At 47.4% G+C, this 23,331-nt stretch overlaps 4 protein-coding genes across 5 annotated transcripts; 2 read left to right on the top strand and 2 right to left on the bottom strand.

The window, feature by feature from the left end:
• Positions 1 to 80: 80 nt before the first annotated feature.
• Positions 81 to 2,877, top strand: LOC108025283 (KAT8 regulatory NSL complex subunit 2). 2 transcript variants are annotated; one of them, XM_017095659.3, is made up of 6 exons: positions 81 to 673; positions 736 to 928; positions 1,046 to 1,209; positions 1,268 to 1,665; positions 1,994 to 2,518; positions 2,598 to 2,746. In XM_017095659.3, exons 1-5 carry the CDS (start codon positions 169 to 171, stop codon positions 2,498 to 2,500), a joined length of 1,767 nt encoding a protein of 588 aa, XP_016951148.1. In that variant the 5' UTR covers positions 81 to 168; the 3' UTR covers positions 2,501 to 2,518; positions 2,598 to 2,746. The 2 variants fall into 2 exon arrangements, with proteins under 2 accessions (XP_016951148.1, XP_016951149.1); XM_017095660.3 differs by lacking the exon at positions 1,994 to 2,518 and having other exon boundaries at positions 2,598 to 2,877.
• A 104-nt stretch (positions 2,878 to 2,981) lies between these two features.
• On the bottom strand, positions 2,982 to 16,758 carry LOC108025284 (cadherin-99C). Its single transcript, XM_017095661.3, has 12 exons — positions 16,637 to 16,758; positions 15,615 to 15,767; positions 12,345 to 12,506; positions 10,882 to 11,060; positions 10,684 to 10,806; positions 8,329 to 8,505; positions 8,201 to 8,266; positions 5,120 to 8,029; positions 4,530 to 5,057; positions 4,340 to 4,458; positions 3,554 to 4,282; positions 2,982 to 3,493 (listed from the first exon to the last, which is right to left on the bottom strand). Exons 3-12 carry the CDS (start codon positions 12,496 to 12,498, stop codon positions 3,358 to 3,360), a joined length of 5,121 nt encoding a protein of 1,706 aa, XP_016951150.1. The 5' UTR covers positions 12,499 to 12,506; positions 15,615 to 15,767; positions 16,637 to 16,758; the 3' UTR covers positions 2,982 to 3,357.
• A 4,713-nt stretch (positions 16,759 to 21,471) lies between these two features.
• LOC108025016 (protamine-like protein 99C) lies at positions 21,472 to 22,369 on the bottom strand. Its single transcript, XM_017095272.3, has 3 exons — positions 22,066 to 22,369; positions 21,655 to 22,013; positions 21,472 to 21,599 (listed from the first exon to the last, which is right to left on the bottom strand). The coding sequence occupies exons 1-3, from the start codon at positions 22,270 to 22,272 to the stop codon at positions 21,581 to 21,583; spliced, it is 585 nt and encodes a 194-aa protein (XP_016950761.2). The 5' UTR covers positions 22,273 to 22,369; the 3' UTR covers positions 21,472 to 21,580.
• Positions 22,370 to 22,426: 57 nt separating this feature from the next.
• On the top strand, positions 22,427 to 23,188 carry LOC108025017 (uncharacterized). The gene has a single exon (XM_017095273.3). The coding sequence runs from the start codon at positions 22,520 to 22,522 to the stop codon at positions 23,081 to 23,083; it is 564 nt and encodes a 187-aa protein (XP_016950762.1). The 5' UTR covers positions 22,427 to 22,519; the 3' UTR covers positions 23,084 to 23,188.
• The last annotated feature ends 143 nt before the right edge of the window (positions 23,189 to 23,331 follow it).

Below are 23,331 nucleotides of genomic sequence, written 5' to 3'. Positions count from 1 at the left end.
CCGTGCTGACATGCTAGCAAAGTTCCCCACCTGGCAGCCAGAGCATGCGCTTGGTATTATACAGTTCCTTTGCTGTGGTCACACAAAGCAGGCTTCGCATTTTTTTTACTTCCACCACAAAAAACTAAGAGCAAAACCCTGAATTAAGCAAATTAAACTGGCAACAAGATGTCCAGCTATTCGCCGAACCAACTGCGCCAGTGCGCCCGCTTCACCGGCACGCCCTGCTTGCCAGACAAGGAGCAGCAGCTGCGGGAGCAGATCCACAGCGAGCTGGCGAAGATCAAGTACTGCGCCAATCCCACTTACGAGTGCAGCTTGATGCGGATCGAGGGCTACGACTACTGCATCCGGCACATCCTGCGCGATCCGCGCTCCAACTACCGTCAGTGCTCGCACGTCTACTCGAACGGCAGGAAGTGCATCAATGCAGTGCCCAAGTACGACAACAAGAAGGAGCAGATCCTGACGACCCTCTGCTTCGAGCACAACCGCCAGACGCAGCTGCAAAAGACCCACCTGAATGTGGGTCGCATCCGCAGCCGGGTGGAGACCAACGAGACCCTGCTCCACAGCCTCTCGTCGCACATCAATGTGGAGGACATCAAGCCAGAGATACCCAAGACCGATGATGATGAAATCGATGTGGTCTCGCCGCATGTCACACCGTTTGGTAGGTCCAAAAAGCAGTGCTCTTCTTACCCCGAACACCAAGATAACTCTTTACCCTTTCAGTCACCCAAGATCACCGCAACTCCATAGGACACGTTATGGAGAGCTCTCGCAAGCGTCGTCGCATTCTGGACTACGCCTCCGACAGTTCCAGCAACGATGAGGATCCGCCTTGTCTGCGAAACACAGCCCAGGACATAGAGTTCTACGAGTCGGACTATGAAAGCATTGACTCGGAAGATGATGATCCCCTCAAGTAAGCTGGCTTTCACTCTTCAAATAATTAAGTCGTCTTTAAAGAAGAGAAATGCGAGAGAGCAGGACTCTACAAGCCATCCTAGTAAGCATTATCTTACAACCCATTTCTTTGCAGGCATGCTGGCGTGTACACGCGCGCCGAGGCTGTTAGGATTGCCGAGAACAAGCTGATAAAGCTTCAGGGGCTCTATCGCGAGCAGATCTCGCACCTGCAGCACATCCTGAAGCAGCGGCGTCGCAAGTATCTGCACGAGATACGCCGTGAGCGGGAACTTTATTGTATGTTTGAAAGTGATACGAAATTTGTGGGAAAACATATGTAATACCTTTCTTTCAGGCAGCATCCACGATCAGCTGAAGGAAACGCCACACGAGCGAAAGCTGTACGAACAGCTAAAGGCGCTGAACAGCTACCATCGTCGTCAGGGCATGGAGGCAGTGCTGTACAAGAAACTAAAGGAGAAGCGCGCCCGGGACACCTTGTATGCATCCAAGTCGAGCAACCCCAAGTGCGTCTTCACCGAGGGCGGCGTCAAGTGCGGAGAGCGTACGCTACCCTGCTGCAAGCACTGCCGCAAGCACATCTTGGAGGACAAGCGCCAGGTGCTGTTCCGGGCATGCGGCGTGGAACGCAGTGGGGTGGTCTGCCAGGAGCCGGTGGCCAGCATCCTCGAAGACTCCAGTTGCGTGCTGCATCTGACCGTGGCGCCGGCCAAGCGCCAGTATATACAAAAGGTGCGTTGATTAAAAACTAAACCTAACCCACGCCATAACCACCACACGTTACTACTTAAATATTCCAACTGCCTCTTCACTCATTGCCATACGTTGTGTTGCCCATAACTGGCGAGACAACAGTAACCGAACTGTTGAACAGTTTGTAACAAAGAATACTGCGTAACTAGTATTTAGACTTGATTTGTAGTAGAGCTAAGCGTATATATACTATCTACTATCTATTGAGAAACAAACACGAAACACATGTATATAAGTGCTAGTACTGTACTGCTTTTAAGCCCTTTGTGATCGACCCTGAATAAATTGCCGACCTCTCATCCTCCAGTTTTATGAAGTTCCAAGCACTCCGTCGCAAGAAAGTATTTTCGCAGCAGGCCGTGGTGCCGATAATTTTGTCGGAGAAGATCCACGGATTGAAATGCATGCGGAGAGCGATGATCTCTTGGATTTTGCCAATGGTATATTCGAGTTTGACCTCGACACGGCTGATGACCTGGCCAATTCCCTCGACGATGAGTGCTCCATGTTTCTAGACATGGACAGTGGTGAGCTGGGCCTGGCCATTGACGATGGCAGTGTGGACGGTGCCCCTGTAGACTTAGGTCTCGAGGAGGAAGGCGATGGCGGGTCCAACGATTCCGTTGACCCCGCCGAGGCTCAGGCTCAAGACAGCCTCATCGAACGTCATTTAGATTTAGAAGAAGCCCCATCGGTGCACGAGAGTAGTGAACTTAACTTTGAAATCGACGAGGCGGATAGCAATGTTAACGAGGTGTTGAGAATGCTCGAGGGCATTGAGCAAATGCCCTGGTTTGATGCCCTCATGAACTAGTCCGATAGCGTTGTAAATGTAATAACCCACAATCCCAACCATATTAGAGCTGATTGTAGCACTACTTCCCATTGCTGATAAACACTTTTCTCCACAGAAATGCGAGTCGGAGACCGAAGAGGAAGAGACCGTGTCTGCGGGCGTGGGTACCACTGTAAAAACGGAAAAGGAGGACTCCTCAGATACTCCAATCACGAACCAAGTCCTTAACGTCACCACAGCCCACGACGAAGACCGCAAAGGCGGCGTTAAACCTGTAGAGTCCATACAAAAGCCAACTGGCACTACTTCTTAAACCTTCGTAGTATAAATGTTTACTGTTGCAATCGTAAATCAATTTATATATATATATATTAAACAAAAAGCCTAGATGTAAATCTTCTATTGGAAAATGTCAATTGGTCCTTGTACGTCGCCAAGTTTTGTTTCTTCGAATCGCTAATAAATAGTCACTTACTTAGTTTGTCAAAATGATATGCCATTTCTGAATTACTTATTTACATTTATTGGCTTTTCATAATTAATACAACTTAATATTTTGATAAGTTCATGCATGTACATATATTCAACAATGCCTAGCATTGGCGGTTTCTTAAAAAGTATACAATATGCACTCGCTCTTGTCTTAAAAGTAATGACTGTAATTATTTGATCTTAAAGCACAGTTAAATATATCAGTTATCAGTTCCTCCATTCAGTATTTCCACTAAAATATGTACAGATTGCATATGCTATGATCATAATTGGATGGCAACCGCTCTCGTTGTTAAAATGCACTATTACAAATATAAATTGGCAGCTAAATGTATTAACAAAGTCTGTTATAAGTTGGAACCGCCCTTCCTAGTCAATATACCCTACAGTTCCGTGGTGGTCTCAACCTCCGATCTGTCCAAATCGTTAAGATACGAAAAGCCTATTTGACCGTAGTCCCTTTTGCCAAAGGACACGTTCTCGTTTGTGCTGCTCAGGTGGTTGTGATCAGAGCTGGATCTGCAAGATATGGGATAATATAATAGTACTCTAGTACTTAGATTATTTCGAGACACTTACCTCTGAAACAGGGGGTTGGTGATGGGCACCTCTCCGCCGTAGAGTCGGTTGTTGAGCTGGCCGTTGCGACCCAGTGTGGCGTTCATCAGCTCGCCATTGCCGTTGAGCAGGCCCACGTCGCCGAAGGTGTTGCCCCGCCTGCCCATCGTGCTGTAGGCATTGTTCTTGGCATGGGCCATGTTATTCGCACCAGCCGGGTCCGCGTTGTAGGCGCCGTTCTGGTAGTGATTGCTGTTCTGGTGCTTGATGCGACCCAAAGTCAGGGTGCCCGAAAGGGCACCATTGGCAGGGGGAGACCCCAGGGGATTGGCGTTGTTGCGGGTGTTCATCTCCAGGGTGCGATTGAAGGTGTTCTGCCTGTTGTTGATGGCCAGGTTGTTGTTCATGTTGGCGTTGTTCAGGTTCTTGTGGCGGCGCAGAGTGGCAATCGTGGCCGTCGTGGCGTCCGAGTGGGACGGACTCGACTGGCCGCCCCCGTTGGTGTTCTCCTTGTGCGTTATGTAGCTGACATTGTCCAGCGAGAAGGCGTGGTTCTTGGCACTGAAGTCCAGCTGCAGATCGTCGTCCACATCCGGGGGCACTGCCATGGCCAGCATCTGGGTCTCGTACTCCTTCATGTTGGCTATGGTTTCGCTGGCATTCGAGGCCTGCTGGTTCACGATCACGGGGTCATACCGGGTGGGGTTCGTGGAGGAGTACTGGCGCATGCGTTGCTTGAAGTTTTTGTACCTATTCAAAAGAAGTTATATATTACTATTTATTAAATACTGCATTATATGTATTTACTTTGACCAGGAAATGCATATGTATATGATGCCAATGGTGCCCAGAATCAGTATGACAAGGGATATGGCAATAAGGGTGAAGGGAAAGACTTCGTTGTCGATGGCCACAGCGGCCTTGACCTGCAAAAGTAAAACAAATAAAGTGAATATATCCCTTTAGCCCAATATACATCACCCGTAGGTCAACCCACCTTATGAACCTGTTCCTTTCGTTCCAGGGGAAAGGAAATACCCTCGGCTGTGGCCCTTGGTAGGGCGATGTTTAGCTCAGACCTGGCAGCTGGTTCCAGCAAAGTGGCCTCCACGACGCTGTCCTTGCGGCTCACCAGCTGCTCCGTCTTGGGATCGATCAGGTAGAACCATATGTCCGTGGCAGCCGGATTCTCGATCACCGATCCGTTCTTGGCCAGATACTTCTGGCTGCTCATGCGCTCAATACCGCTGGCCAGGCCGGTCCTCTTGTCCAGCAGCTCCTCCAGCTCGGTGTAGTAGTTGCGCAGATCGCTGGGCGCCGCATTCGGGAAGGACAGAGCCATGCGATTGATATCCGCCAGCCTGTTGACGACTATGCGGGCCCTCGTGCGGTGGGAGCCCTGCTCCTGGGCATCGCTGTCACGGGCCTCCACCAAAAACGTGAGGGGAAAGTCGTTCTCGCTCTTGAAATGCTTGGCCGTCCTCAGAACGCCAGTGTCTTCGGACATCACGAAGAAGCTGGTGGGCTGGAAATACCAATTATCAGGTAATAAATACTGTGAGCTATTGTAACACATCGATTACTCACCATATTAGCACGGCTTTCGTCATCATCGTAGAGGGTGTAGCGAACGGTGCCGAATTTACCCGAGTCACGATCTGTGGCCCGCACCTGCAAAATGGTTGTGTCCACATCCATTTCCTCGGTCACCACCGTGTAGAAGGTGTCTTGCTGGCCGCGCAGCCTATTAAACTCGAACTCGGGGGCATTGTCGTTCTCGTCCTGAACTATGATCTCCACGGTGGCGGTGTCCTTCAGCGGATTGACAAAGTAGCGGTGCGAGGTCAGGCGCAGCTTCAGGGTGAAGGAGGTTTTGTTCTCAAAGTCCAGGGGCTGGATGAGCAGCAGGTTGCAACCGTGATCGGCGGAGGTCAGGTTGAAGATGCCCTCTTCGTTGCCCTGGACGAACTCGCACTTGAAGGCCGGCGGTCCATCTGTGGATGCCTTGGAGTTCACTATTTGAATGAGTTTCAGCGAGCTGTTCGTTTCCATGGACTCTGGCACACTGGTCGTGTAGCTGTCATCGCTGAAGGCCAGGCCTATACTTTCGCTGCTCATGCCCATCCCGCCTTCCAACTTGTTGTCCAACTTGATTTCGTTGTTGCCGTTGGCCAGGAGGTGATGCACATCCACCCGCAGCGGAGCCACCGAGCTTAGTTGGGGCTCCCCCAGGTCGTAGGCTCTTATGTCCACCTGGTACTCCGTGTCCTCCTCCTTGCGCAGCTCATCCCTTATCCGCACAGCCCCCGTGTCGGGGTCCACTTGGAAGTACTTGGGTGCCTTGCCGCGCCCCACGATCTCGTAGCGAACCACATTGCCCGGCGAAGTGCCGTCGCCATCGATGGCTGGGAGAGTGGCTATGACGGTTCCGATGCTCTGGTCATCATTCACGGTCACGGGATCCGGAACGGTTATGAACCTCGGCGGCAGATCGTTGCGATCCTCCACATCCACCACCAGGAGAACCGTGTCCCCGGGCCCATCGCCATCATTCTCTATGGTGCCAATGACCAGCTGGTGCTGCTTCTGGCTCTCGTAGTCCAGCCCCTTGAGGGTCCTCACCTCACCCGTCTTATCCGAGACCTTAAAGAGCTCTGCATCGCCCTTCCTCAGCACATAGGTGATCTCGGGCACCGTGTCCGGATCAAAGGCTTGCACAGTGGCCACCAGGTAGTTCTCCTCGTTCTCCGGAATGTGTACATCTATGCGGGCATCGCTGAACTTGGGCACCTCATCCGGCAGGTCCAGTACCATCACCGTCACACTAGCCGTTCCCAGTCGGGCATCGGGAGCTCCATCCTTGGCCGTGACCACAAACTTGTACTCATTCAACTGCTCGTAGTCCAGCTCCTTGGCAGTTAGGATCTCCCCGGAAGTGGCGTTTATGGTGAAAGGTATGTCGGTGGGGATGGAATAGGTAATCTCCGCGTTGATACCTTCATCGGCATCGGTGGCATAGACCACTCCCACTGAAGCCTGCGCCTTGCCCTCCTCCACTTGGAAGACATAGGGCAGTGTGGAGGCATCGAACTCCGGGTTCTTGTCGTTGATATCCGTTACCTTGATGTTCACAGTGGCACTGCTGGAGAGTCCTCCAGTGTCCTCGGCCTTCAGGATCAGTTGGTAGCGCGTCAGGCTCTCGCGGTCCAGCTTCCTTATCACCACGATCACCCCACTCTCCTGACCCACCGCGAACTGGCGCAGGTCGTTGCCCGAAATGATGGAGTAGACAACGGCGTCGTTTTCCGGATCCTCGGCGTGAACCACCGTAACCGTGGAGTTGATCTCGGCACCCTCGCTGACCTGCACCTCGTAGATGGGTTTCTGGAAACGCGGGGGCTTCGTATTGGGTCCCGGGGTCACGCTGACCTCCACGATCGCCTGGGAGGACAGTCCTCCGATGTCGGTGGCCTGCACGGTGATGCTATACTGCTCGCCGGCCAGCAGACGTCCTTGGGTTCGGATCTCACCGGTGGTCTCGTTGATGGTGAACTTCTGAATGCCGTTGTTGGAGACATGGTAAATGGAGTAGGTGACCACGGCGTTGGGGCCCTCGTCGTTGTCGCTGGCCACGACCTGGGTGACCAGCCGGCTTTCGCTCTGATCCCCGGCCGTTATGGAGATGGGCGGCACCATCGCCAGCTTGGGCGCATTGTCGTTCACGTCGCGCAGATGGACCGTGAGACTCAGCGGAGCGCTGGCCGCATTGGTGCGCGGCTCCCGGGCCACCACCTGAAACTTGAAGCGTCCTGGCGCCGGAGGGTCGCGGTCGAGGTTGTCCTCGTTCACTATCAGCACGCCGTCGGCGGTCACATTGAACGACGGCGTGGTCAGCTCGTATATGTAGTCTGGCCTCGGGTCGCTGTCGCTCAGGTCGGCGTCTGTGGTTTTGAACGATATAGGGTTACCACTCGCGTCCAAGACGCGGGTGCCGATCGGCGAGTTCTCGTCCACATAGCCCTCCGTCTGTGAGGATGATATCACGGGCGGGTTGGCATCGACGGGCTTCACGAAAATTTCCAGCTTGGCGGTGGTGAAGCGCTGGGGACCCGGCGAAAGCTCCTCTGCTTTCACTATGATGTCATACTTCTTTGCCGTCGAAGTATCTATGGCCTTCGTCTGCTTCAGCACCCCCGTGCTCTCATCGATCTGAAAGTAGTCGGCGTAGTTGCCGGGCATTCCGCTGGCGAAGCTATAGCGGATGGGCGAGTTTATGGTGTCCAGGTCCACCGCCTGGATGCGTTCGGGCAGCACTGTCAGGACGCCCAAGAGGGAGCCAGCCGGCACCGAGGCCGAGTACTCCGGATTTATGCAGGCCCCGTCGAGCGAGGCGCAGCCGCTGTATATGAACGACGGATCCAGGTCGTTCGAGTCGGCTATGTTGACCGTCAAGGTTGTGGTCGACGACAGGCGATCTGCGGTATTGCGCGCCCGATCCTGAAAACGGAATAGCACATCATTCGCAACCCAGTTCCCAGGTGAAAGGCATGGTAAAAGCTACAGATAATTGGGGGCCATTTGGCCCAAATCTCAACTATTGTAATAACAAGGCAGCCAAGCTAATTAGCCCTCTGCACTAATTTTATTAATTATGAACTCTCCACTTACCGAGGCCACAATGGTAAGGTAGTAGGTTTGTATCTTTTCAAAGTCCAAAGTCTTGGCCACCGTAACCTAAATGAAAGGGGGCAGATAATGTAGTATGTCTCCGAGGAAGGGGGCTGGGAAGATCTCACCTGGCCCTGGTGGGGAAAGGATATGGCAAAGGTGCCGTAGCCATCGGCAGAGTACTTCTCGATGTCGGTGGCATTGGCACCGCCCTCGGCTATGAAGTACTCCACCAGCCCGTTGACGCCGGCGTCCTTGTCGAGGGCCTGGATGTTCCGAAAGATAGTGGTTCCCACCGGAGTGCTCTGGGGAGGAGACATGGTTATGGGGCATTATGAGCAAGAGCCGTGGAAATGTCAGCTAATTCGACATGGGAAGCCGCGGGATATGGATGGGATGGCATTTTTAGAGAGGCCGCTCTTGTTCGAGAACCGAAAGTGTTTCCTGCCCGGTTAGTAAACTGTTTCTGGTTCGCGGCAAATACTTTTCCACTAAAATTCAGTAACATTTCCCATGGAACCCCAACTGGGAAGCCAACGGAAACCGCGAGATCATTACTCTGCTCGCATTGTTTTCCAGCGCCAAGTGGCTGGGCTGTGGAGATGGGCCCCGCAGCCTGCTGGGTTCGTTGCATAACGGTGGCAGCCTCTTAAGCGCTGCTAAGGAGCCAGTTTGCCACTTGCCTCGGCTTGCCTCGGTTGGTTATTTAGTGCCCAGAACTGCAGCTGGGCTGCCACCAGACATGGCTCGTCTGCTGAACTTTGCAACTCGGCTTGCGGGTTTTCGCGTTTTCTGCCAAATGGCATGCAGGCTTAGGTCATCTTTTTCGCTTTTCATAATTTTCGGTTGCCAGTCTTACACATTCCCAGGGTCCCGTGATCCCCCCCCTTTTTTGTGTATTGATTCTGCAGATACCCTGCTGCCCCGCCGGCCTCTCGGGGGGCATAATTTATCTGGGCTCTTGTAATTACTTGATAGAGCGGCAATGAAATGCTATTCTGTTGTCTTGTCTTCTCTGGCCTGGACATGGTCGGGCTTTTTCGGTCCCCTGGGAGTGCTCGCCCAAGCCGGCAAGTGCATACCAATTATATTCCAGCTTGAGTGGCAGAACGCCTTATATAGGGACCTGGTCCTCGAATTTACAATGCACTATATATACAATTTTCCGCGAACAAAACGATGACGCAGGCAGGCCGCCCTTTTGTTTATTCCGCACCAGGCCTCTTAAACTTTAAGGCCTGGCATTGTTAAATAAATTTCGCATGGGCAGACGTCCTGATTGCGAATTCCAATGCACGATATATATTCAGTTTTATTGTGCTTACTGGCTGGGCAGGAGATACTTTCAAGGTTCCAGGCGATCGAAAGATACAGGGATACAAGCTACTGCAGACCGAGAAAGTGTTTGCGGCTGGGAGAGTGATATTTACATTTTCCACACTATTCTTGGTAGTGGAAAAGCTATTAACTAAATTGCCAGGCGGTTATAATTTCTTTCTTGATGGTTGCTAAACGGTCTCTTGAAAACAAACGTTTTGGTCAATTATTCTACAGGTTTAATAACTCAATTAAATGGGGTTTCTCCTACTATGTAAAGACGCAGGTGCGATCTTAGCAAGTAATGCACTCTGTAGGGGTTCTTTTGAGCCGTCTTGCAGCACGTTTCCGCTTTGTTTTGTGCTTTTTGCTGACGCTGCTTTCTAATATGTCAACAGTTCTGTAATTGAACGTTATTAGTCTAAATACGTGATTAAAAGCCGGCAGGCCAAGATCCCCTCCTCAGCTTCTGATGGCTGGGGATTCTGTGGATGCGGATGCCAAGGATACTGGGGATCCGATCCGCTCGACATGCTATTGTGTTGCCGAAGCGCAGAAAACATGTTCACTACCACTTCATTAGTGTTCAGTATGTAGTTGCTGCTGTCTCGCCGAGAAGACTGTGCACATTCACCTGACCAATGCACTGGAAGAAATTCTGGGACTGGGGTGTGTGAGGGAGGGAGTGAAAGAAGTCTAGTTTCAGAACGAAAGGTAGTAAAACCCTAGAAAAATCGTAGGAAAATGGTTTATTTCCGGTTTATGAATAAGTTAAGAACCCCTTCCCAAGGGTTGATATCAGGATAATAGCAGAATATAATCTTTTTCTAACCTTATCTTTTCTTGAGCCTTATAAAGTATCTTTAAAAACGATCCCTAGGGAAACCTTACATGGAAGAATCTATATGATGAAATGTATCTTCTAACGCAGCTTAGATTCCCCTGCTCGATTCCCCAAGTGACCTAAGCAGTCAGTTATTTTTCGCAGTGCCCCTGTGACCGTTTGCAGCGTGATAGTCCGTTTGGCACCCGGCGCGGAGGAGCCGGAGGAAGTGCAGCGAGAAATGCGGGCAACCTCGGGTGTACCAGTACCAAGGCGACGAAAAGCTGATCGTGCGGACGCTGGAAAATGTCTATTTACCCGGACTACGTTACTATTTACTCACCTCGGGAACGGTAACCTCGTAGGGCGTGTTCATGAAGCGCGGCGCATTGTCGTTTATGTCCGACACCCGAACAATAATGGGAATGGTGCGCTTCTTGTTTGTCGACCTAATGGTGCAGGAGACCTAAAACGAAGAGCGGCGGGGTATTTTCATAAATATGTTGATGTGCAAACAGAACTGGAGGGGAGCGCGGTGTACCTGGAAGACAATGTGGCTGAGGTTCTCCTCGTCGCGATCCAGGGGCTGCAGCAGTTGCAGTCTCTTGCCGCTGAGCTGAAAGATCGGCTGGCCTTTCGGGAAGACCAAGTTCAGGGCGATTTCCGTCTCCGGATCGCCGAAAATTGGAAGCTCTGGCGGCGTGGTGGGCTGTCCGATGACTGCGGAAACGCATAAATAATATAGTAAAAGTTGATGTCTAATAAATAAAGCTGGGTTATTGGTACAAGTGGCTTTTAGACCGACGGCAAACAAGTCGGGGGAAAACGAGAAACCCGAGAAAACTGCAGACATCAGCCTTTCTCTTTGCATTTGGGGTCAAGTTGCAGCGATCACTTGCGATGTGTGCGCGACTATATATGCACATATTTGCGGGCACATCTCGCAGATGCATCACATGTGCGCATGAAAGTCTTTGCCATTTCGCGTGATCTTGTTACCCGGCTGCAAGCGCCTCCAAAGTGAGATCATATCGTTGCACAACGAGGCAAAATACCTAATTTTGGTGGTAACGAGATCTATAACATTTTACGATCTCTAAAAGAGCTTATAAGAGGCTTTATAAGCAGCCATATTGGGAGGTTCTTAAATATAACAGATCCTTTCGTTTGTATCTTTAAGATATATCTATTCCTAATATTCTGAACTAATAATAGTTATGCTTTATGCAGTTTTATATGGCAACCTTATAGATACCAAAAACCCTAACTGAGGCCTTAAGTTACCTTATTAGTTAACTATCTATAACACTTTATGATCTTTAAAAATATGCTTTATAAGCATTCATATTGGGAAGTACTTAAATATAACAGATCCTTTCGTTTGTATCTTTAAGATATATCTATTCCTAATATTCTGTCCTAGCATTTGGTATACTTTATGTCATTTAATATGGAAATCTTATAGATGCTTTATAAGCATTCATATTGAATAATTCCTATATATTTCTCATGGTCTGATCTACCACCTGGCATACCTTAAGTAATTATGTATGGGAACCTTATGGATTTTAGAAGGCCTAATAGAGGTCCTAAATTGCCAATGGCACGCCCAAATAATGGCTTGCTTCACCCTATGGAGGGCTCACCCTTGCGGCATGTAAATTATACAATGTATCTGAATGAACATTTAATTTCTCCGCTCTGACGTGCTCTTATTCTTTGACGCGATGTGATGGGCTGCCTATGTGCTCGAACACGTTTAAAATTATAATTATGGTGTTGCACCTTTCGTGCTTTTGGTCTATGATCTTGAAGCCGAGGTTGCTCCGAAGGCATTTTGTCTAAAAAGCATATGGCCATTCATGTTTTTGCATTCACGTAATAGATTTGACGTTGAAGCATGCAGATTAAAAACTCATATTTCCTGTTTAGAGCCATTTAAGCGACTCAAATTACTTAGTTAGCCCGGGCCACTATGTATACAAGAAGAATAGGAATACTTACAGGACTCCCGGCTCTCCTCGATGTCCAGAATGATGTTCGTTTGGCCGGTTTCCACCTCGCACATTTGCGACTTGCCCAAAACCGCCGAGCAGAGCAGGATCAGCAGTCCCAAGAAGCCCAATCCCTGCTGGGGAGTGAGGTCTCTGGCAGTCATTTTGGTTGCTGAAAATAAGAGTAAGCAAATGTGTATTTCTGTAAGTCATCTGGGGACCGATTTGAATATTATTTTTTAACCTACGCCACCAGGGCCCACACAGCGAATGTGGATATCCGAGTGGAGCTCGGCGAAACAAAAATGCCTTCTGCATGCGCTGCTTTTTGCTGCTTTCGTATGCAAAGACGGCTTCTCAAGCCTTAAATGGTGTGATATCAATATGCAATAAACAATTTAACAAACTTGGCGCTGTCTAGTCGTTCTCTTACTCTCCTCTCGACTGCCGAATACACACTCGTATCTGTGCGAACCTATATGGCGTTGTGGAAATCTAAGATGCGAAGATCCGAGGCTTTGGAAATGGCTGGATGGGTGGATAGGTGGAAACCTTCCTGGTTCCGTTCTGAGGCGATCGAAACCAGCGGTTGGCCGGGGAATTATTGACAGAGAAGAGTTCATAACGGTGGGATCATAAATTGGTTAATAAAGTGGGAAGCCAGGCCGGCGGATAGCAGCCAGACAACGGGCCCCACGATCAGGTGCACATTTTGCACATTTTGCCCACCTCATCTCATCGAGTGCCTAAATGGCCAGCTCCGACTGGCCGATCAACTTTTGTGGCTCTTTCTGGGGCTGCGGCTGCGGCTGGCTTACAGTTAGGAGATAGAAGCTAGAAGCTGGAACCCCTGCTCCGCGGCCTCTATCCCTGGGTTTCAGCTCTTGCATCCGTTGGGTTCTGCCCCATCTCCGCTCCACCGCCATCGCCACCTCAATCTGAATCTCCATCCAAGACTCGTTGGCACCAGCAGCCACTTCTCTGGCCCATCCCATCCCACCTTATACCATCCCATCGCATCGCATCGTATCCGTTACTCGGATCATTTGTTTAATGAAACAGATCGAAGGTAATCTTTTGGTCCTCTCGCTTTTTCCCCGGCTTTTATTTGGGCCCGCTCATTAGATATGGACAGCTAGTGCCCAGTTTAGTTGGGCTAGTTAGCCAAATATATCGTAAAATGAGGATATAAAGTGCACGCTCTAATGAACGGGGGCTCTTCGCGGAGAAATTATAACATCAATATTCACTTGCCTACTAATGCCATTTTTATGCTGGGCAATTAAAAACCTGATTAGATCATTGATCATGTGAGGAGATAGGGCAAATGCTAGTCTGAGGATGCCACGACCAAGATCAAGTGCTCTAATATTGTTATTATAAGTCCTTATATTGTATTTTGCATATTATTTTCATAGATATAAAATAAGATATAAGATAAGATAAGGTATAAAATATTAAATAAGAAAAGGAAGCTATATCCAATGTTGCTTATAAGGTCGAAAGCTTCACAAAGTTAACTGGAAATGTATTTTATATATCTGATAAATATTTTTATGTCTTCAAATCCAGAAGTTTATACTATAGTTGGTATAAAGTTTTTCCCCTTTTCAGAAACCATTTTATTAGCTTATTAGCTTCGATTGCCCAACATCATTCAATTACCCTACACAAAGCTGTATAAAGCTATAAAAGTGTGTATAATTTTGCAACGATTTATTTAATTTCGCCAATGTGTGTGCCGCAATCTCGAATGGAATCAAACTTGTCGCGAAACGCAACTGTTGCTGAAATAATCTCCGAAATCATAAAAGCAACGAGCGGCCATTGCGTAAGCCAAGTGCGAGATATCGCATTGTATCCACTTGATATTTGGTATTTGCAGAAATCGGGAAAATCGGGAAAATCGCGAAAAGCGCTGCCAGTCCTCCGCTTTCACTGAACATGTACCAAATGCCATTTCCCCCCGCATAAACAAAAGCGGGAGGAGCGCTGGGCAGGGAGCAGGGAGCAGGGAGCAGGGAGCACGGATCACGGAGCTTGGAACCCGAGCTCGGTTCGGCGGTGGAGCGGTGGCCGCAGAAAGTCAGTTGCTGATTATGTTCAACCGGAAACTTATAGAAAAAGCCGAATGTGCCAAACTGGTTTGCAAAATAAACGAAAGCCGAGGTATCGCGCTGTATGGCTGAATGCCCGAACGCTGGGTGCAGATTCGATATGCGGGAAACCTGTTGCTTATTGATGCTGTTTTGCCAGCGTTTTCTAGTTTTGAATGTGGTACAATACGTAGCGAACTTAAATCCGAGATCGCTTGGAATGCGAACGATGGTTGCCACACAAATCTTGGGCAAACAAGAAAGGAACGAGTGCTTTTTGGGGGACCCAACCTCGGGCTGCCTCGGAGCCCGGTGCAAGCGGCCCACCAATCATAGCCGATCGTTCTGTCAGCCCCAGCTTTGATTGTTATGCTAATTCCGCGGGTGTTTTATTGTATTTTAATTTTATTGGACGGGAGGACGCGCCGGCGACCATGCCCAGCGTACGCTTTTATGCATTCCTCACCTCTTCGGCTCGTGAGATGTTTCATAATACCATCTGGCAGTGAAATATGCCCTTTTATCAGCCCATAAACCATCCCAAACTGGCCATTTGGAAACTACCATATGAGTTTGTTTCTTTTATTTTTATTTTATTTTATGTACGATTGTAGGGGCGTGCATGATCTTTAAGGTGGGTACCCAAAAGCCATCCTTCCTTACTTTTGCCAAAATGGCTGTTAAAAAGTTTTACGACTTCAAACGACTCTAAAATTCTAATCGTTCTAATGAACTCAACAAGTACCTTAGAGCCAATTTGCTGGGAATCATTTTTGTTGATGATTAATTTTAATGATTTGGCTTTTTCGAGAACGCCTATACGAAGCCAGAACTGCTGACTAACAGAAACAATCTTCACATATGGTTGTCTTAAATGGTCATCGTCTTAAAAGCCGCAGCTCTGGGCTTTAATACCACAAGAGATGATATAATACGGCAAAAAATATTAAATATACCACATAGTATGGTATAGTGATAGATCTATAAGTTGAGACCAAGCCAAACTGCTAAATTTAGTGACGATTAAATTAATTGACCTGACTGGCCGCTAAAAACAACTGTTAGGTGATTAAGTTTTCTTCTTTACGAACTGCTTTGGGCAAATGAAGATTAATCGCCGAGGCTCCGAGCACTGTCCCCAGTACGCGTTCTGCATAACTTAAAGATAAACACCCCGTACTCACCGTTTATTCTAAGGATTTAGTATAGCTCAGAGTGCTTCTGCTGGGTATCCAACGTGAAGAGTGGTATCACACGCCGTTAACAAAGGAGTTCTGGGTCCCCAATTACATTTCGGAGTTGTGGGGTTAAGTGTGTATTCTCTTGCCACCCGAACGCTACAACAAATAAGGTTAAATTAAATTAAAACACGCGCGGCACTGCTTTCAACATTTATATTATGCATTTGCCTCGGCTTGAGACCGTATTTCAAAAGTGATGACCACCAGACAGGTTTTCTTTGTTTTTTCCACACCAGATTGATTTTTAACTACTTATTTCTCCCCTTTGGAGGCCGTCCTCCCCGGGATTGATTATAAATCTTAATATCTCGCGAAAAGCGGGCAGCAAGCGGCGCGTGGGAGTTTTTGGTGGCATGTAGTAAAAGTAGCTTGGCAAGTTGATGGCTATCTGTGTCTGCCCGTACAGTGAACACGACTGCATGGGTTCTCTTACACAAATCTCGACATACGTGACCTCATTTGCCGATCTGACAGAAACGTTTTTCGCTTTTGGTTTTCTCTGAAAAGGCCGCAAAAAATCCCGGGCGATAGGTAAATTCGTGGAGTGTGATTTCTACCAGCCCATAAACACACTGGCATTTAGTACACCGATCACGTTCTATACTTCTCATTTTATTATTATGCGAATAAAGATGGTTAATTCGACGGGCGGTTTCTGTTTGTTTTGCACAACTGTGTGATTCGGGTAAACAATAAGTTGGCAGGAGAAAGTCTGGCTTTCGGCTGGATGCTTTGCCTGCCACTCGGGGTTTCTTTGTTATTTAAACGGGTACTACTATGGTTTCGTATTTTCCATCACTGGCCGCGGGATTAATGGGTAGCCTGCCCTTTTAGGGGGCCTCGAAGCCACAGGCATCCTCGGATCCACACACATCGCACGTCGCCATAAACGGACCATTCTGAACTTTACACATTTTCTCGGCAGACATAACTCCTAAAAAATTAGCTCTTGGGCATATTCATACCAGCTTGAAAACCGGTATCGCGGGAGCCACCTAAAGTACGCTTGGGCACATAGCACTGCACTGCGCGAAAGTACGTGATGTCGGCTCGGCGGTCGGGTCGGAACTGTTTCGCTCTGCCCGTCCCACTGGCCCGAGCAACAAGTGGGCGCTGCCATCCAAAACCCAGATGGAACGGGGTGGAATCGGACCTGGCCTGGCTCTCCGGCTGGCATTCGCTTTGCGGTAAAACCGGTTCTCGGGGACTAGTTTGCCACAGCTGATACCACAGGGGCATACACAGCGCTTCGGCCATAGATACCAGGCCGCTTCTCGAGTGCGAAAGGCTGCGCCTGTGGAGCACAGGTACTGCGATCCCCGATCTGCAGGTGCACGTAGGTATGTCTGCTCCGCCGCTGGAAAATCATGAGCGGCTAACAGCGGTCTGTTAAGCCAAAGGTAAATAGGAGACCACCATGTTTCATTTCCATAGGTGTATGGGCTTGGGGACTGGGGACTGGGCACTGGGGACTGGGCATGGAGCGGGGTCTGAGCTGGGGAACCAGTTTTGGCTTTCGGTTTTGGTTCTCTCTTTGTCTCTAGCTGCATTTGTGTAAAAGTTTTTATTAAAATGTTTTGGCCGATGTTGCTGCGATTTTGTGCAGCAATCTGTGGCCGCCGCGCCCGCTTGCCCCGCCGATCCGGTGGCGATCCAATCCCGATCCCGATCCCGATCCCGGTGCATGAATGAAGTTCACCAAAGGGGCAGACAGCATTTTTGTACCTGTCAGGCGGCCGCAGAGTGGCCTGCATGCATATTCCATGCCCATTGTGTGGGGACAATGAGACAGTTGCCTGGCCATCCACCAAATTGCCATCGTACCATGGCGAGGTGTTTGCAGTCGCACACCCAGCCAACCTCTTGCCCAGCCGGATGCTGCAATAGTAATATCGTTACTTAGAGATTTTATTGTACCTCAACTCGCCCAGATATGATAATTTCCCCAGATCTAGTGGCTTGAAATGCCAAACGACCAGCCAAAACACCGACTTCTAATATTCCCACCCATCTGCGAACCGAAGATCCCAACAGCTTTCATCTTCAGCGGGTAAACAAATCTCCGCTGCGGACCCCGCTTTAATGCCTTCAGAGATTAAGACATGTGCTTAGTGGCCATTAACGCAGTACCTCCGGGGTGCTAAGTCCATGGGATGTTGCCTCCATTTTCATAACTCACTTGGGGAGAAAGTGCAAGGGTTTCCAGCGAGGAAGATGTTCATCATTGGCTCGCTTTACTGTTTACTTAGCCTCTGTCTTGCCGAATCCCCTGAGCTGGGAATTAATTGAAGCTGGGCCCACGGTTTCTTGTTCTGTCGTCATTATAAAAAGGTAGTTTCTTGCTAAATTTATTGGGGCTTCGGATTACCATAATGTGTGCTGGCCCTGCTTTTGTCTTCCGGCTCTGTCGACACTTTTACAATTCGAACGTCCCATTTCCACGACAATTCGAGTCGCTGTGCCGATCACTTTACTCATGTCAAGTGCAGAAAGCAAAATTATAGTGGTTCTAGGTGAGAAATTTATTATAAAGTTTTAAATGTGTAGGGTATAAGATATCATATGGTACTTAGTACTTATTATTATTAATATTTTCTTAAACTCAGCAAGTTGTAGTTCAATGAACCAGCTAAAATCGATTTTACTTTACTTTCAGTATGCTCTCGTACCCACGATCACCGGATATGAAAAGGTTAAATGAAATGTGTCAGCCAAATTGTAGGGTTTCGCTTCGACCATCCTCATAAGCTCGAATTGCTGGTCGCGCCGTTTTAAATCAGTTTACCTTCTTGCGAACTCTTGGTTCCCGACAGTCGACACATAAAAACGTTTAATAATGTGTGGCAATGTGGTCAGGTGGTGCCATATAAGCAAATAATTTGAACTCTTAGCAAAATACTCTTTCAATCTGCATGTACGATAAATTAAAAGCACTTCTGGAAACCCAAACCCCATAAAGACAATAGTTGTCTAGACCTTTATGTATTTTAACAGCACACCGGTTTGTTGGGTTCTTTGAAAAATATATGCTGTGTATATGTGATTGGAGGTCTGAAAAAGTGCAACCTGTTGGCTGCGAGAAAATATTACGATATCAGCACAAAATGCGAACGAACTAATAAAGCCAGGCAATAAACTGGCTTCAAATTACTTCGACAGAGCTCTACTTGGGCTGGTAAGTAGCATGAAAATTGTGATTGCAATTATAATTTTAAATTTCCCTGCTGCTGTAGCCGAGTTACGAGTCACCACTCGCAACGAGTGCATTGTTCTGGCCTCTCACATGGATCTTTCGGCTTTCCACGGGCTGTTAAATCATTCTTCGGCCGCTTTAATTGCTCCACCAAGTAGCACTGCACACCGCATTCCTATTCCTGGCCAATGGCAATGGCAAGAAGTAACTACAATTCGATTTGGGAGCCATGCGCACCAAATAACCAAAAGATGCCTTGCTGGCGGACTGAAACTGAACAATCACTTTGCCCAGATCAGTTGGCCGGCCAGGAAAATATATATATATAAGTACACCTATACACCGTATAGATGGCAGGGGCGAATGTGTGTGCACAGTTGCGGTCAGAAGAAAAGTACGGAGCGGATGGCAGATTTATAAGGTGGAAATTCAATCCGGTCTCGGCGAGAACGGGGAGTACATCTCCTGGATGCTCACGTTATGTGGGGCTTCCCGCCTTTGTAGTTACACAGAGAGAATAGCTTGTGGTGTATGATGGAAAATTAATGGTATGGCTCTATACCATAATCACTTACTATCTGTCTCTAAGCCAGCTAACTGCTGATATTTCAGAGTCCTAAAGTGAATATTAAAAATATAAACCTCATATTTAATTTACAAAATAATAGACACCCTTATTGGAAGCAGTGGGATTTGAACTCTGACTTTTCCAACCAAGGGCAGATTTTTCTAACAAAGAAAGATTTTTTTAAAAGGAAAGATTTTTTCTAACAATGGTTTGTCCATACTGATTTGAAATTGATATTTAAAAGAAAAAATGCATTAAAATAAAAAAGTTTACTTTGTTGAACTCTATTTTCTAAAAATTGTGTATCCTTGCATCCTAAAACTGGAACTAACATTTATTGATTATTCTGACAAGGATTAAATCTAGAACTTATTAAAAAATAAGCAGAGCTGTATTTTTTTCTCATTGCAGAATGTACATACCAATTTCAGGAGCCATGGGAATCGAACTTCATCATTTGTATTTTAAAAACTCAAGGTATTTTTCCCAGTGTACATACTCTAGCACTAACTTCCTGACCGCAGCTGTACCCGTCCCGCAGCCAGGCCATTAACATTGCTTAATTGAATTAGATTCCGAATGCAGATTATGAGTACCATCGCATGCTCAGTGCGGGACAAAGCGAGTATGGGTAGTTCGTAGAGTACAGAACGAATTACGCCGCCACTTCTCAGGCTCCAGCGATCCCGATCCCGATCCCGAACCCAGGCCAAAGCCAAACGGATGCCATGCAAATGAGTGCCACTCAAATAAAAAGCGCATTTTTGAAGTCCTCCTTTATGGATTCGAAAACATATGCAACCCTTTGCACCCGACTATGGCATATAGTTCAGTGAACCTGGGCCTAATTAGCCAACATTTCGTACAAAAGCGGTTTCTGTAATCTAATTCGATGGCGTCAGCGGCACTTTGCGAACCACGAAACATTTCTGCAGCCCAAAACGAGCAGAGGCAGGGAGACCTGTACATTGGCCACTCGCTTCCATTCGATTCGATTCGATTGCACTGCCCTGCTCTGCTGCACTGGGGTATTTGGTACGAGTATTAAAGGCCAGCAATTGTGGCATGTCCTAGTGACAGCCTCGCCACAAATGCTAGTGCTATACTAGCCACAAGCGACTGCGAGCGTCGTGCCACGGACGTAGGAGCTGCTGCTTCATTAGTTATGCATTAAGCATACGATATGTTGTACAACCCGGCTACAATGGGCGAAGGGGTACATGTCCTGCTCTATGGGGCTTGCGTGGATGGGTGTTGTCATTAGGGTGAAGCTCTTGTGACCCTCTGATTATCTCCTTAATAACTGAGGAGGGGCATTACAAGCTAGAAAATAGTGTTTAAAGGTGTGGGGCTGTCATATTAGGAGCCTAAAAGTATGCAGTGATACTTATATTTAAATAAATTCTTTGTACTTGTAAGTTACAAATATATTGCTGCATACTTTTAGACGCTTAAAAATATATTTAGGTGCTATTAGGATAGCAAATTAGGAATACAAGTATATTTCCTGGATCTCACTAATTTTTAAATATTATAAATATACGAAGGCACATTCCATATCTCCACACCCTTTATAAGTACAATATTATGTTCGATAGCCAACTAGTGGCTGGCCTCTCGAGTGTACCCACGCTTCGGCGACCCAATCGGGTGCACCTTTCCTGTTTTCCCGCATTGGGCTGCTGCAGTCAATCTTTTTGTGGGATGTCCAGCTCCCTGTTAACTGCGTGCAATTCGTGGGGGTTCGTATGTCGCTTAAAAATTTTAATTGCCTTTGCGTGTTTAGAAAACTTACACGTACGTATGTTCTGCGTAGTTTAGCAGCTGACCAAATGCCACGGCGGCTTTCTAGTCGCTCCAGGGGATATGTGTGCAGCAGTACATTGAAGTCTATTTTCACACTTCCAGCACACGATCTCTAATGCTTATCGATGTGGATTAAAATTGAAAGGAATTTGCACAGATTATTATGGCACCTATTGATATAAACGCCGCACGCAGAAGGGTTTTAGAGAAATAGTACGTGTGTGTTGAGAAAATGGATTTCGATTTGGGCGAAAGTGTTTTTTAATGCATTTTATTCGGCTTACAAAATCCTATTAGCCACTTTAAATTTAAACACATCATAATGGGACCTAACAGAGTTTCCTAACCAGTTCTTATAATCCTGAAATATTTAAAGATATTATTATTTTGAAAAAGCTGAGGATTGAACGCTCTACCAAAGGTGCCGCTCGAATTGTTTGCGCTGGTTTCCTTCTAGGCGGCACCACAGACGGGTTGCTTTCTTCAATAGATCCCTGGACTCGAACTTGGGGTACAATCTTTGAAACTTGCGAATAAAATGTATGTAGGCATTCGCAGAGCCTAAAGGATTCGGGTCTCGTCTGCTTTGCAAAGAGCTTGCTTTCGGCTTCTGCTGACATTTTGTGGATTTTCGAGGGATCCTTTTCTTGAAAGATTCCTTCTGGCGGGCATATGGGGAGCGCCTTGAACAGGCTCCATCCCGATGAGAGACTTCAACAGTAGAGTGACTTCCAAACGTTTTGGGTGGGTTTTTTATAACGATTACAGGTTCTCCCTAGCATGTTCATGATATATTAGCTTCGAATTGAGGTATTTTTTATATTTACCATGTTTTGAAAGCGTTGCTTTTCACTCAGGGACAGCCTATTCCATTGCCTGGCTCCAAAGTGTGCTATGTCCCGTGGAGGCAATCCACAGCACCGCCTTTTGTATTCTCTTAAGAAGTTCAGGAAGCCATTGGGTGAAGCACGCGCTTTTTTTTGGTACTTGTACATGGTTTTACAACCGGCTTTTCCACGCCTTTTCTCCTTCATATTGGTTATTTGCGGAAGCCTACAATCTTTTCTCTCCAAAAGGCCCAGAATCTTTTACACTTGAACACTATTTCTGATTGAGAAGGCGTTCTCCCAGCTAACTTGGGTATTTATACTCGTTACTCGTTCTTAATTTTAAACTTATCTACCGGGAATCTATCACTCATATACGGGAGATTTTAGAGCATCAAAATTCTTTAAAGAAGTGCTTAGTAAAAATTTTGTAAAAAAGAAAGGAAATTAGAATATGGCTTCTTATCAAGCGGTTTGTACTGCTGGATTTATACACTTCGTTTTCGGGATTTCGGTATACCTTTCGCAACCTACGGAAAGCTGTTCACCTGCTCCGAAGTTGGGAGGCTGGATTTTCTTAGGAGCTCTCGGGCTCTTGGCCACCGACATTAAAATGTATCCGGATCGTTATCTGCACCTGCCGTATGCCATACAGTTTCTGGTGGAGACGACCGGCTCCCTGGCCATCCTGGAGTTCTTCTCGAACGTGGTTTGGTGCACGCTGGAACAACTGATCCATCACCTGGTGAGGCTGCTAGTTCTTTCCCTGGGAATGAACGACGAGCTTTACCTGGCCCTGGAGTATTGGCTCCTATTGATTCCCACCACAGCTCTGGCCGGCTCTTTGTTTGCGATCATGAAAATGGCCATTTTACCCCTCTTCGATATCAAGTCGATCTATAGAAAGCAGGAAACAAAGGTGCATCTCGACAAGGACGTTTACATTGATCTGGTTAGTCAAAACATGCGAAAGCTGGAAAAGTACAATCGTCGATATAAAAAGGAATTAAATATGTAAAAAGGAACATAAATTTAATGTGGAGTCGAAATCTTGAATCATTTGTATATAACCTCAGCTTACAAATAATAGTACTTATAATTTAATTATATATTTGTATTTGAATTTGAAAAACTGTTATTTTCTTAACGGCTCAACCGCTTGACTGTACCGTTTCGGCTTGAACAGCGGAGACACCATCCACATTTAGCCGATACATCCACCTGGCAGTCAATAGTTTTGGTATATTTCAGTATGCATATACGGTA

Source organism: Drosophila biarmipes, chromosome 3R, assembly GCF_025231255.1.
Source record: "Drosophila biarmipes strain raj3 chromosome 3R, RU_DBia_V1.1, whole genome shotgun sequence".
Taxonomy (NCBI): domain Eukaryota; kingdom Metazoa; phylum Arthropoda; class Insecta; order Diptera; family Drosophilidae; genus Drosophila; species Drosophila biarmipes.
The sequence above is the reverse complement of the archived record's forward strand: the minus strand, read 5'-3'. Positions and strand labels throughout refer to the sequence as shown.